Source organism: Podarcis vaucheri (genome assembly GCF_965113315.1).
Source record: "Podarcis vaucheri genome assembly, chromosome: 6".
NCBI lineage: Eukaryota > Metazoa > Chordata > Lepidosauria > Squamata > Lacertidae > Podarcis > Podarcis vaucheri.
Genome location: NC_138764.1, coordinates 35,777,708 through 35,791,979, shown reverse-complemented (window position 1 = coordinate 35,791,979; position 14,272 = coordinate 35,777,708). Strand labels below are relative to the sequence as shown.

Below are 14,272 nucleotides of genomic sequence, written 5' to 3'. Positions count from 1 at the left end.
TGTTTTATTCAAGTTGGCACCCCTGTTTCTATGTCATCCCTAACAGCTCTTCAACAAATTGTCGCACCAGCTAAGTGTTTCAGATACACCACCACGACATGAAGTCTAAATTGGGGTGGGAAACCTCAGATCCAGGGGCCAAATGCGGCCCTCTGTCCCTGCCCATCTGGCCCTCAGGGGGACTCTCCATAGGCCACACCTTTTACCAGTCCTGTTTTGTACCCTGCTCAAGAGCTTTTGCCTGGGTGGAACATGTCATGCCTCTTTCTCGCTCGGATGATTAAGAGAGATGCTCACGTTTCTGTAGTAGACAACACAATGGTAAAATGAAAGTCAAAATCACCTTTGTTGTCTTGCCCCCAGGAAATTAGCGCCGCCACCCCCAATGCCCTTGGTCTCATAGGTGCCATTTCTGGGGGACGTAGCTGATGAGGCATCCACAGTTCCGGCACGTCTCAGGTGGGTGCCATAAAAGGACAAGTCAAGTGTTCGTGGTGAGTTTCAGCACCTCCTTTTCTATAAAAAATAGCACTGTATGTTAGTATTGTGACCGAGAATATTACTCAAAGAAGGAACTTTGGTTGTTTGCTTGTGATGACCTATGCCTACAGAATTGTAGGACCCAGCCTTCGGGGATAGTACAGAACAGTGTAGAACTACAACTGCCATCATCCCTGAGTATGGTGCCTGCTTACTGGAACTGATCCGAGTTGTAGTCCAGCAATAATTGGAAGGCCAAAGGTTCCCCATACCTGATGTAGAGACAACAAGAAGGAACCCTACATACAGAGATCAGTGTCCAAATTGAAAATGATACTTTGCAGTTATCCTGTCTGGTGTCATCTTACATGACAAGAAGATAAAGGGTAAATAAACAACTGTATCATTGTGGGTTGAGAAATCTATTTCCTGGCATGCATTGAAAGCATACCTATGTGATTATCTGATAAACCAGTAACAGGAATTTCTTTGCCTATGCTATAAGTGACCCAGCCCTCCTTGTCAAGCTGACCTTTGCTGTCAAAGATTTTTCTAGAAGAGCAACCTCGCCCTGCCTTTCAGAAGGCATAGCGCTTCACCTTTCCAGTGGAAATACAGAAATATAAAGGCTTGTAGAAAACATTACATGCATATGTATGCAAAAGCTCATCACAGGTGATGCCTGAGGATTTTATTTTTGCTCATCCTCATTTAACCTTTCGTTTCTTCCACAGAAAAGAAGTCGGTGTGGGAGATTTATCATGTGCAAAGCGTCACACATGGAGGACAGATCTCAGTCTGCTTGGATTACATAATCCCTTGTCTCTTGCTCACTAGCGCCCCCTGAAGTGTATACTTTCCCCCCTAACCAAAGTCCACTGTGTCATCTAACAACTGGTTGTTGAATTCCAATATATCAAAGTCCTTAAAAATGCTGTTATATTAAAGGGACCTGTGGGTACAGGGCGGGATATAAATTCAATAAATACAGTCATACCTTGGAAGTCGAACTGAATCCGTTCTGAAAATCCATTCAACTTCCCAAATGTTCGGAAACCAAAGCATGGCTTCAGATTGCTGCAGAAAGCTCCTGCAGCCAATCAGAAGCCATGGAAGCCCCTTTGGATGTTTGGCTTCCAAATATAGTTCGCAAACCGGAACAGTCACTTCTGGGTTTGCGGCGTTGGGAAGCCAAAACGTTCAAGAACTAAGCTGTTCGAAAACCAAGGTGCATCTGTAATAATAATAATAATAATAATAATAATAATAATAATAATAATAATGTTTTCGTGTTTTTTTTAAATGAACCAACATCTCCCCAGACTCCCACCAACTAAACTTTCAAGGATGATAGAAGTACAAAATTATATTTGGTGGAATTCAATGCTATCCTATTATGTTGTGTCTGTGCAAGCATTGCCACAAAGAACGATCTCCCCACATCCCTGTGTGCTGTTTGGTGGGGTTCTCCCAACCCCCCTTGAGCCAATTTGGAGGGGGGCAGACATCTATCTGGCCCTTGGGGGCGGGGCTCTCCCTAGGCCACGCCTTTTACCAGCCCTGTTATGTACCCTGCTCAAGAGCTTTTGCCTGGCTGCTACATGTTGTGCCTCTTTCTTGCTTGGATGGAGGATTAAGAGAGATGCCCAAGCTTGTGTAGTAGACAAAACAACAGTAAAATGAAAGTCAATTTCACTGGTATTGAAAAACAACAACACTTTTCCTTATGTCACTACAGACTGGGTAGGTAACCAAATAAAATACAGCTGGTAGAGAATCTCAGCCCATCTCAGTGCCCAGCAACTGGAGGAGGAAGAGAGAGAAGAGGGTGAAGAAACTCGGCAAACCTGGAACTGGGTGTGGGGAGTACAGCTGAGTGGGACCCAGCGATAGGCAGCCTGAGGAAGAACCATCCACCTTGTGTCGGCCCATAAGAAAGAAAGTCTAGAGTGAGAGACTAGGGTGATGTCTGTTGTTTCCAGAAACTCTTCTTGTTGTGATACTTTTGTAGAAGAGCTGAGAGTTTGTTTGGACCCTGGGTGAGAATTTATTTTGACCAGTGCTATTTTTCTAGAAAAAGAGATGCCGGAACTCACCACGAACACTTTCCTTGTTCTCTTTCAATCAAAATGGCATCCACCTGGCAGGTGCAGAAACTGGGTTCCAGGAAGCTCCAGCTGGGGAAAAACACACCCTGATTTTGACTTACCGTACTTTTCTGTGTATAAGACATGGGGTTTTTTTACTCAAAAATGTTTAAAAATGGGGCTTGTTTTATACACAGGTAGTGCATTGTGGGGCCAGGTGATTGGTTGCAGCCGCGTCTTGTAGGGGGCATCTTATACAGGTTATACACAGGGGGCAGGTTATACACAGAAAAATACGGTATATATATTAGCAGCTTTGTATTAATGTAACTTTTTTATACGTAACTGTGTATTTCTGTCAGTGCTTTTCCCCCCCTAGAAAAAGAGGTGCCAAAACTCACCATGAGCACTTCCCCTGTTCTCTTATAATGGTGATGGCGCCCACCTGAGAGATGCTGGAACTCAGTTCTGGCAAGTTCCAGCTGAAAAAAAGCCCTGATTTTCGTAATATTTTGTTTAAGTTGTCTATTTTTGCTTCAGTTTTTTGTACGTTGCTTAGAGATATTTTTAATATACAGTGGAACCTCGGTTTTCGAGCATCTCGGAAGCCAAACATTTCAGAAGCCGAACGCCAAAAGTGCCTCAGAATTCGAATGGCTTCCGCTGCGTGTTATTATTTTTTCTCAATGGACTTTGCTGACCACCCATTGCTCCTTGGTTTTCGAACGTCTCAGAAGTCGAACGGTCTTCTGGAACAGATTACGTTTGAAAACTGAGGTTCAACTGTATTAAGCGTCATAAAAAGTAGTGCCAGAGCTGGGCCACCATGAGATCAGGTGGCCGCCTCAGGTGGCAGGAGCCACAGGGCAGCAGATTCAGTCACTAAGGAATGTATCACTTGTGCCACCACGGTGGCAGCAATGGCTGGGGCACACTCCTTGGAAGCCAGATTTGCCACCTCCTTGACAGATTTTTTTATCCAGAGGTGCCTCGCTAATACGGAAATCTGAACGGTTGCTGTGACTAACTTCATATCAACACCTTCAGAAAAAGTTTGCAATCTATTAATGGTGAGCAGAACAAGGAAGTGCAGGGTTGGATTAAATTACAACATTCCTTAAAGATTCACCAGTTTGTTACCTGAAGATGGCACTATCAGGAAATAGAAAAATAGCAGAATTTCCTTGACCGAACAAAGTCCTGTCATAAACCAAGCAGTTATGCACTTGCATAAATAGCCCTCCCGTTCTATTAGTCCTTTCTGTGGGACAGGGCTAAGTGGCAGAAGCAAATATGGTGTTCAGTCGGTGGCTTCTTCTGATGGTGTTACAATTCCTACATGGGGCAACGGGTACCATGGTAAAACTCAACAATGGTGGGTTTGAAGACATTGTCATTGCAATCAATCCTGCAGTAGCTGAAGACAACAAAATTGTCGACAACATAAAGGTAAGGTGGTTAGATGTTTCTGAATATATTGAATCACAGTCCCCTCAGGGACCTGTGATATGCTGGGAAAATGCAGCGTTCATCTTGTAAGCATAGGTTTCAGGGTGCTACTGGACACCCCTGCACCCAAGCATATAGGTCGGACCCATAAGAAAATGTCAAAGTGTGGGGTGCTCCTCTTCCCTGTTCTATTCAGCTATGTCTTCCTCCAGGATAATGCAATCTACCTTCTCCTGGTCTCCGCCACAGTCCATCATTTAATTTTCATTAGGCTGTTTTTCAGGTGTGTCCCAAACCTCAAGGGTTTTTCTTTTCCTGATTTTTTTTTTCATTTTCGCAAAACTTGTGGTGACTCCAAGCCTTCTTATAAGTCCCTCTTGTGAAATAGTGGCGCTGTTTCGGCTCTATAATTAATGGCACTGGCAGCCTGAAAAATGTGAAAAGAGGGAAGGATGGTGATGAAAAGCAATGGAATTCCTGAAGCCCAACATGCTGAGCTAAGTGTGGTTTTGTTAGCTTTGTGTCAGAGGTAAATACTCTGGGGTACATGTTGTGCTGGTTTTGACCGTTAGATGTGGAAATGCCCCATTAACCAATTAGAGCTTTGTGGGCACCAATTATCAGGATAGTGCAGTGGAACCTCAGGTTACGTACCGTCTTCCTTGTGAACGCTTCGGGTAACGAGCTCCGCTAACCTGGAAGTAGGTCTCCTGGTAGCAAACTTTGACCCAGGATGTGAGCAGAGGTTGCATGGTGGTGGCGCGGTGGCAGTGGGAGGCCCCATTAGTGAAAGCGTGCCTCAGGTTAAGAACGGTTTCGGGTTAAGAACAGACCTCTGGAATGAATTACCATATTTTTTGCTCTATAAGATGCACCAGGCCATAAGACGCACCTAGTTTTTGGAAGAGGAGAACAAGGGAAAAAATATTCTGAATCCCAGAAGCCAGGACAGCCAGCGGGATTGCAGTGCAGTGATCCTTCATCCCCTGCCCAGGAGAGGCTGCGGCTAAGGCTCCCCCAAGAGCCGTGCTCCCTTTAAAGAGCGCATGGAGTGTATGTGCTACTCTTGGGAGCTTTTCCCTGAGGAGGGAGAAGGACACACGCTTCATGCAGCTCTTTAAAGGGAGCGCTGAGCAGAGGCTCCCGCCTGCATTTGCTCCATAAGACGCACACACATTTCCCTTTACTTTTTAGGAGGGGAAAGGTACATCTTACAGAGTAAGAAATACTGTAAGTTCGTAACTGGAGGTACCACTGTACGCGATATGGAAATAAACTAAAGGGCAACATATAAACACACAACCTTTTCAGATGTCTAATCAAGGTTATCTTAGGCCACATTTGTATAGTTTTTAAAATTTTCTTTTAAGAATTTATAGGCCACTCTTCAGTTTAAAATATTAGGAGAAATTCACACTAAAATGCTGGTGAATCGTCTTGAGGTTTTTAAAAAACAAAATCAATCAATCAATCAGTCAGTCAGTCAGTCAGTCAAAAAGAGCTGTGGGGAACTAAATTTAAGAATGGGAAAAGGATAAATTGAGAAAAACCAAAACCAAAATATTCATGCACCTCGTCTACATCGTTTTTAGTGCCATACAAAGGCATTTTATTTTCCACAGCCCTCTTTCAGGTTTAACTGTGCTGTTTTTTATCAGTATTTTTATCAGTATTTTGATACTGTTTGCTTTACAATGAACTAGATCATGGGAAGGTAGCTGAACTTTGGTCCCATTAAAATCAGTGCAGTTAGTTGGTCATGGCTTATGTCCCATTAGTTTCAATAGGAACTAAGTGCAACAAACAGCATGTTCCTATACATGTCTGTTCAGAAGTTTGAATTCAATGGGCTGTGAACCCGGGTAAGTGAGCATAAATTGAAGGCTAACTTACAAGGCAGTCTAAGCTTGCCACTGCATACCCTTCAACATTTCTCTGATGAAAATAGGGACATCCTAAGGAAAAACGGGACATGCCAGGATCAAATAAAAAACTGGGATGGCTTCCCTAAATCAAGGACATGCCTGGAAAATAGAGACACTAAATGGTCTGCAATTCCTGTGCCAGATCCAAGCTGGTGAGCAGATCCTGGGCCTGCTCTGTACCACCTTGGCCTCACAATGATCTGTTTTGTTGCCTTTGGGCAGACTTTCCACCTGCTCAGGTGTTCAGTAAGCAGAAGGGGGAGTCCGCCCTGGTGAAGCGGCACAACTGTCACTCTGGCACCAGTGGGAGACCAACTGAACCAGTGGAAGCGGGCACAGAGATGCCATTCAATCCAATCCTCCCAGCCTGGCATGAGGGGATTGGGTTACAGCCTTAGCGTGGATTCAACCCTCTGTATTTTTTTGTATTGCTTTATTTGTAAATGAAGATGGAGATATTTTAGGGTGAATTTGTCCTACTAAACAAATTATCATATGCAGTTTTTACTAATGTGTATATATGCAGAGAGAATTGTTTTTTTCTTATACCTACATTTCTGTAGCTGTTTTCCCCCAATAGATGCATTTTTAGGGAACTACACTGAACAATTTGGCAAAGTGCAAATTCTTAAGGCTGGAGTTTTTGGGGTTCATGTATTGGTCTGGGAAATGCAAATTAGCTTCTTGTTAAAATGCAAATAAAATAAAAATTAACACACACACCCCATTCCTAGGGTAGGTGCTAGACAAGCTTTCTTGGGGAGACAATTCCCAAAATATACGAATATCCCACTTGGGAATTTTCTGTTAATCATCTCTTAGGCTTAGTAATGCCTTTTTCACTAAACAGGGATGATTGTATACTCTATGCAGTGCAAACAAGAATAAGTAATATGGTTACACACTCAGAAAGTTAAGAGGCACAACTTTTCTCACTGCTTTCCACCAAACTAAGAATGGTTTTGTTTATTAAATTTCTTTATGTCAAGTTGCTGTTCAAACCATTAGAGAACAGGAGAATATTGAAGGGCATCTATTCTACTTAAAGATTGGAGGTTAGGGAAGGCTGCCTATCCGCCAATCTTTTCAAATGAAATACCTCCAGGTTCAGGAGGGAGGGCAGAAAAGACTCAATGCACATTCTACAAGTGTGAATGCGAATGCTAGCCACTGAATACTCATTACTTTCCTTGTAGGATATGCTTAAAGAGGCATCCGCTTACCTCTTCAGTGCTACAGAACAAAGATTTTATTTCAAGTCTGTAAAAGTTATAATTCCTTTGAAATGGGCAGCAAAACCTGAATATGGAAAAGTAGCTACAGAATCCTATGACAAGGTAAGTGAGGCGTATGCATTAAAATTTAAAAGTACTTGTTACGGAAGGGGGGGCATGTCTTCTTCACTACAATATATTTGCTCAATTTCTCTAGGACTCCATCACCTCTCCCCTGTCCTCCATAATCTCTCAAGTAATCCAGTCAAAATCACTCTGCCAAACCTTTCCTCCGGGCAATGCCAGGTGACAGACTACGTCTTCTCAGGATGTGCTTATCTGCGCATATCTCCAGCCCTCTGCATATTCCCCCCTCCCTCCTCCATATGTTAATCTGTGTAACCCAACCTCTCCTTAATGTATTCATGATGTAACTGGGATGTATTTTGAACTGTATTCTGGGACATGGAGGGAGTTTCAAAAGTTCATGTCACCCCTTTCTCGCTGTTCAATCTCGCCTTGAACCTGTTGCGCAATAAACTTGGATCTTCTGCAGTTTGCTCCTGCGTCCGGCTGAGCTCATTTTTCTTCCGCAGGGACCCACGGACTTAGTCCGATGAGCTGGGTGGCAGAGTAACCCCGCACCCAGATTTTTCCGTAACAGTACTTGAGGGATTTAAAATAATATTGTGGCAAACAACAACAACAATAAACATTGGGGCAGAAATTGCAAAATAAGACTGATCTAATATTCGCTTGGGGTGGTGGGGAGAATCCTTCAAATATTCCAGGGCTTACATTTTTCTAAACATCCATAGAACGTGAGCCACATGCAATTTACCGAGTATTACAACCCCACTACAGGTGGGAGTAGGAGTGGCTTAGATGGAGAAGTCTTCTACACAGCTCTCCCAGCTAAGCCAGTCTCCTCCTGGCTCCCACTGATGGAGCGACATGCCAGCACATTTCTTCTTCCACCCACGAAATGTGTAGGAGCTGGCAGGATGTATTCCGGGGGTAGCCAGCGGAATCCCCCAAACGGGATTTTCTGGGATGCAGGGAGGGACCAAGGCCACCGAAGCCAGAACACCGAGCCAGTCTCACTGCCACTGTGTGTCAGTGTTAGGCCTAATGGGGGCACAACCACCCATCCCATCTCTCACCCCTTCCCTTCTGTCATGACCATTGCAAGCAGCAGAGTTCTGGGGTGGGAGTTAAGGACTGCACCCTTAAGGTTATTGTAGAAGTGATGGTGGCTGTTGGCTTTGGTAGCTTTAATAGGGGCTGAGACAAATTCATGGAAGATCTCTCTAGCCATGACTGTTAGCCATAATACCTCAATGTAACTTTCCATTGAAAAGGAATAAGCCTCTGAATACTAGCTCTTGCTTTCCTGTCTGTCTGCATCTACGTAATTGCTGTTAGGGTCAGAATGCTGGACTTGTTGTTATTTATTGCATTCATATCCCACCTTTCCCCCCAAGGGGCTTAAGGTGGCATACACAGTTTATCCCTCCTCATTTTTAACCTGTACAACCTGTGAGGTAGGTTAGGCTGAGAGGCGGTGAATGGCCCACTGAGCTTCATGACCAAGTGGGGGGTTCAAAACCTGGTCTTCTAGCCCAGCCCTCTAAGCACTACGCTTGGTGCACTATGCTTGATGTGATCCTGAGGGCTCTTATGTTGTAACATGTGACCGTACACATCTTTATAGAAAATAACACTGCAATCCTATATATTGGGCCTAATCTCAACTGAACACATCAAGTCTCCTTTCTGAATCAGCCTGCATAGCCTGGGGCTGAAAGTGTTTACTCAAAAGAAAGATGGATTCCCAACTGTTTTAGGAGAGCTTTGTTTCAGGCAAAAACTTTCGTTCAACCCTATGGTCCAGAATTGTGCCTTTCGATGCAGAACAAAAATCTAAGGGTGGTTTGCTGAGGCAAAACTCACCACATAGCATTAATATCAAATGTATTTTGCTTCTTTTCTTGGTGATCTTTCAACCAAGTTCTATTTTACTTTAGGCTGATGTCATAGTGGCAGAGCCTTACCTGAAATATGGAGATGATCCCTACACCTTGCAGTATGGCGGATGTGGGAAACAGGGAAGATACATTCATTTCACTCCTAATTTCCTGACAAATGACAGTTTGCATGCTGTTTATGGATCACGAGGTAGTACCTGTTAATTTGTCTTAAATTATCTGTATTTATTATTACAGTCTTAAATAGTCAGTGTTTCAAAGACAATAAATAGAACAAGAACTGAGAAACCATGAATAGTTTGGTTTTATTTGCTTAATATCTCCTAAGTTTATATAAGAAATTAGCAATATTTTCATGTTAAGTTCATCTGAAAATTTTCAGACTATAAAAGCTTGCTTTTTGAAGCAAGCTGAACTTGTTCCTGTTTCACTTCAGGAAACTTACTATATCATATGATTTCAGACTAAGCACTTTGACTTCCATTTCCATATTGGCCCTTAATAGCTTGTCATCAACAATTGATGCAAATGTACATAGCAGAGGAATGCCCTTTTCTGCAAGCAGCTGAGTAAATAATTTTGTTCTGGGTGAGAGATCCATTGTATTTGGTACCCAGGACACCTGAAGTGTGTAACAAATAGCTTTGTCAATGGTCATCCACAGGCAGAGTGTTTGTCCATGAATGGGCTCATCTCAGATGGGGAGTCTTTGATGAATATAACAACGATGCACCTTTCTATACTACTGGGATAAAGAAAGCTGAAGCAACAAGGTACCGTCCAAAATGTATACCTCGAACTATATAACCAATCCTTTACAGCTGATGTTTGCCTTGGACTTGTTAGTTTGGTTGTGGTATGAATAATTGTCCAGAAGATTAACCTATAATTTGATAGTATTGTAGGGAATACAGTTAGATTCCCGACTGGGGGTCAAAAATAAGCAAGTTATATTACAAATATACAGAGATCTCAACTGTAATACAGGCAAAGATACAGCGTTGTAAAATCATCAACCCCATCCTTTGTTATGTTAGTTTAACAGTCGTAAAGCATCCTTTCAGTGACATCAACCAATTTGCAGTTTACCTTTTGACATGCAAAATCAGTCCCCTTTGTTGTCCCCCTATTCTACTCCATCACCTATTAGATTTAGCAATGGTGGATCTTGGGGTATCAAATTTATCGGTGCCCTGTGGAAGCCCAAAATTCAGTGCCCCCCCCGATCTCGCCTTCCATTCTACATGGTAGTTGTGACGCCCCTAAAGCCACGAATTGGTCGCGCTCCCCTAAATCCGCCTCTGGATAGAGCATAATCTCTTTGAAGTGTATACAGCATGATTTGTTGCATCCCCCAGTCTGTTCTGCTTATCTTTACTCCCTATTCAATCACATAAACTGTGGCCTTCTTTTCTTTCCACCTAGCAGTTTCTTTTAAGGACAACTTAAACTAAACAATCTTGCTGTTCTGGTTCTGACAGGATACAGAAGAGTTTGCTCCTCAGGGGAAAGTGGGGCAATGCTCTTCTCACTGCCAGCCCCCCAGTTAACACCCACCCTCTCTCTCTGCCTCCCCTGCATAATTATCAACCAGCTCACTCACTCAGAGTGTAACCCAAACTTCCCTCTCCTGCCTGTGGGGCCTCCACAGTGGGGACCCCACCATGGTCACACTGGCAGAAGGTGGGGAGCAGAATGACCAATTTCATACATAATGTCTAATATTCTTCCATAAGCTTTTAAAATATTTTGTCCAAAATCAATCTGCTAAGTCCCGATTCCTGTTTTTTATATACAAATGTCTAAGCGTTGCATGATTATTTGTTATATTTCTCCAAGAAATCCTTGTGATAAAAAAATGAGCACAATCTCTATGAGATCCATATATTGACTTTTTAACTAACTATATTAGCTTCTATTATACTGATTAGATGCTCTGCTGGTGTCACTGGTCAATATATATTCCCAACTGGCCCAGGAAAAACAAGAAAATGCAAAGTTGAAAGCCGAACTCAACTGTATGAAGCTGGATGCCTATTCATTCCAGACAAAACACAGACTGCTCAAGCATCTATAATGTACATGCAAAGTCTCTCTTCAGTAAGTATGCGTAATGTCAATTGCAAGCTCTAGGCTTCCTTATTTAGTGTCTGTCTTGAAAAATGCAAGATGTTGTTCCTATTCAACTTTGGCTAAATTAAATACTATTTCTTAAGATTATAGTTTAAATCCTGCCACGAATATAAAATAACTTCAAGCTTCTGCTTTCACTAAGGTTGAGAGAAACTGTGTTTCCAAAAAATCATGGTACTGACCTAGTAGTTTGGTAAAGGTAAAGGTAAAGGTAAAGGGACCCCTGACCATTAGGTCCAATCATGGCCGACTCTGGGGTTGCGGCTCTCATCTCACTTTATTGGCCAAGGGAGCCGGTGTACAGCTTCTGGGTCATGTGGCCAGCATGACTAAGCCACTTCTGCCGAACCAGAGCAGCGCATGGAAACACCGTTTACCTTCCCACCGAAGCGGTACCTATTTATCTACTTGCACTTTGACGAGCTTTCAAACTGCTAGATTGGCAGGAGCAGGGACCAAGCAATGGGAGCTCACCCCATCACGGGGATTCAAACTGCCAACCCTCTGATCCACAAGCCCAAGGCTCAGTGGTTTAGACCACAGCGCCACAAGTCCAAAAAGCCTGGAGCACAAATTTTCGCGGCTATGGTGGCTCATTTACCTGAAGTAATGTATTTAGCATTAATTCTGGAAGTGTATATTCAATTCTGACCAAACTAAGCCTCCTGATATATATATTGCTCTTATAGGAGCCAACTCCTAGGGGCCAAGGTCCCTTCAGGCTCCCCAATAAAATATTTGAGTGGCCTGACTTCCCCCCAAAAAGTTGATGGGCATTGCCATTCAAATGGTGTGTGTGCCATGTCTTGTGATTATGCAGAACGGGGCTTACCTATTTCTTCCACCCCCCAATATTTTATTCAGGTTGGCACCCTTGTCTAAGAGGCTTAGTTTGGTCAGAATCGAGTATTTGCGATTAGGCTGCCTGTGTTGCCTCTATCCCCAAAGGGAACCACTTCTTCCCTGTTCTGGGATACTAGAAAACAAGGGATAGCATAGCACTTAGCTACACCCAATACAGGCCTCCTCCTTGTTTAGCCAAGCTTCAGCAGCTGCCCAGCTATTTCTCACTCACCCTTCCCTCTGAAAAAGAGTACAAGTTAATAAGATGATGATGATAATAATAATAGTAATAATAGTAATAATAATAATAATAATAATAATAATAATAATAATAATAATAATAATTTATACCCCGCCCATCTGGATGGGTTTCCCCAGCCTCTCTGGGCAGCTTCCAACAAAATATTAAAATACAATAGTCTGTCAAACATTAAAAGCTTCCCTAAACAGGGCTGCCTTCAGATGTCTTCTAAAAGTTTGGTAGTTGTTGTTCTCTTTGACATCTGGTGGGAGGGGGTTCCACAGGGCGGGCACCACTACCAAGAAGGCCCTCTGCCTGGTTCCCTGTAACTTGGCTTCTCACAGCGAGTGAACTGCCAGAAGGCCCTCAGCGCTGGACCTCAGTGTTGGGGTAGAATGATGGGGGTGGAGACGCTGCTTCAGGTATACTAGACCAAGGCCGTTTAGGGCTTTAATGGTCAGCACCAACACTTTGAATTGTGCCTGGAAACGTACGTAGGTTTTTAAAGACCGGTGTTATGTGGTGTCGGCAGCTGCTTCCAGTCACCAGTCTAACTGCCACATTCTGAATTAGTTGTAGTTTCCGGGTCACCTTCAAAGGGAGCACCACATCGATACCATTGTAGCTACAGGGGAAGCAGAGGAAGCCCCCTTATGTGCACTCAATTGCCTTGTAAAGAGATGGGATCCTGGGCAGAGGCGGTTTTAGGGTGCTGCAACTGGTGCAATTGCACAGGGTGCCACACAGTATTGTAGAACAGAGTGCAAGAGGCGATGAGGGCCAATTTTAGCATCACACAGAGGGCTGCTGAAATTCAAGAACCCAAAGTCTGCCACTGTCCTGGGTGCCACACACAAGCACTGACACTCTCCGTTGCAAACTTATTAACTCTGTTGGCCATTGGATCAGTGGGTGAACAGAAACATGCTCTTTGGAGACGCTTGTCACTACATTTTTTGTGTGAGATAAAGGGCAACAAATGCCTACAAAGAAAAACCCACACAACACCCTGCAGCCATTTTTGTATGACAAAGAATGTCCACCTTCACAGCACCACTTCATACGGAAAGGCTGTTAGGAATTGCTAAGAAGTGTGTGATCTTGACCAATTCTACTTCTCTTTTATTTAGGTTACTCAGTTCTGTAATGAAAGCAACCATAATATTAAAGCAACAAATATGCAGAATAAACTGTGCAACTACAGGAGCACCTGGGAAGTAATTATGAATTCTACTGACTTTGACAGTTCAACTCCAATAACTGTCCCTCCACCTGATCCCACTATCTCCTTGCTGCAAACACAAGACAGAGTTTTATGCCTAGTACTTGATGTTTCTGGAAGTATGACTTGGGTGAGTCTGTGTTTTCCATGTCCATAGGAAATATTTCCAAAGAATTTCAAGAGTTTGGAATTATGGGGGGGGGGAGTTTAGAAATACAGCATCAGCAATTTTTAAAAATGGCATTCTGTGTTAGAAAGAGTGAAGGTCTATTTTGGTTTACCTGATTAGTGTTGGTGGCAAGGGAAAAATCGGTATATAAAAGAATTCCCTGGATGTCAAGATCCAGGTTTCGGTCAAGTACTCTTTGGTCACAGAACCCCAGCAGAGATTTAAAATCACAAAGCATATTTAATTTACTTTTATCAGACTTGCCAGATCACCTTCAAAAAATAGAATCACATGCCCCTAAACTTAATCAGAAACCAGTTCCTCTCTTATTATACGCAGACGATGCAGTTCTACTATCATTAACGAGTTTGGGTCTGAAACGTCTTATATCTTCTCTGATCCTTTACTGCGAATGTAATAAACTATCAATAAATTATGAGAAGACAAAAATTTTGGTCTTCTCGAATGGTTGGAAACTAGAGAAATGGAAAATAAGAGGGCATGAAATCCAACAAGTAAAA

At 43.0% G+C, this 14,272-nt stretch overlaps 1 protein-coding gene and 3 long non-coding RNA genes across 4 annotated transcripts in view; 1 reads left to right on the top strand and 3 right to left on the bottom strand.

Annotated features, from left to right (window-relative positions):
- LOC309535188 overlaps window positions 1-14,272 on the bottom strand; it is a 42,385-nt gene that overhangs the window by 4,610 nt on the left and 23,503 nt on the right. The window contains exon 4 of the long non-coding RNA XR_014221086.1: window positions 344-516. This is a non-coding gene — a long non-coding RNA (uncharacterized lncRNA). The remainder of the gene's footprint in view (window positions 1-343; window positions 517-14,272) is intronic.
- On the bottom strand, window positions 1,150-2,670 carry LOC309535219. Its single transcript, XR_014221130.1, has 2 exons — window positions 2,577-2,670; window positions 1,150-1,714 (listed from the first exon to the last, which is right to left on the bottom strand). It is a non-coding gene; the product is annotated as an uncharacterized lncRNA (long non-coding RNA).
- The window catches only part of LOC309535071 (calcium-activated chloride channel regulator 1-like), a 30,594-nt gene continuing 19,818 nt past the window's right edge, over window positions 3,497-14,272 (top strand). The window contains exons 1-6 of the mRNA XM_082227813.1: window positions 3,497-4,016; window positions 7,138-7,278; window positions 9,183-9,333; window positions 9,808-9,916; window positions 11,075-11,243; window positions 13,491-13,712. Coding sequence (XP_082083939.1) covers window positions 3,861-4,016; window positions 7,138-7,278; window positions 9,183-9,333; window positions 9,808-9,916; window positions 11,075-11,243; window positions 13,491-13,712 — 948 coding nt within the window. The 5' untranslated portion in view covers window positions 3,497-3,860. The remainder of the gene's footprint in view (window positions 4,017-7,137; window positions 7,279-9,182; window positions 9,334-9,807; window positions 9,917-11,074; window positions 11,244-13,490; window positions 13,713-14,272) is intronic.
- LOC309535205 lies at window positions 9,423-9,704 on the bottom strand. Its single transcript, XR_014221111.1, has 2 exons — window positions 9,622-9,704; window positions 9,423-9,587 (listed from the first exon to the last, which is right to left on the bottom strand). It is a non-coding gene; the product is annotated as an uncharacterized lncRNA (long non-coding RNA).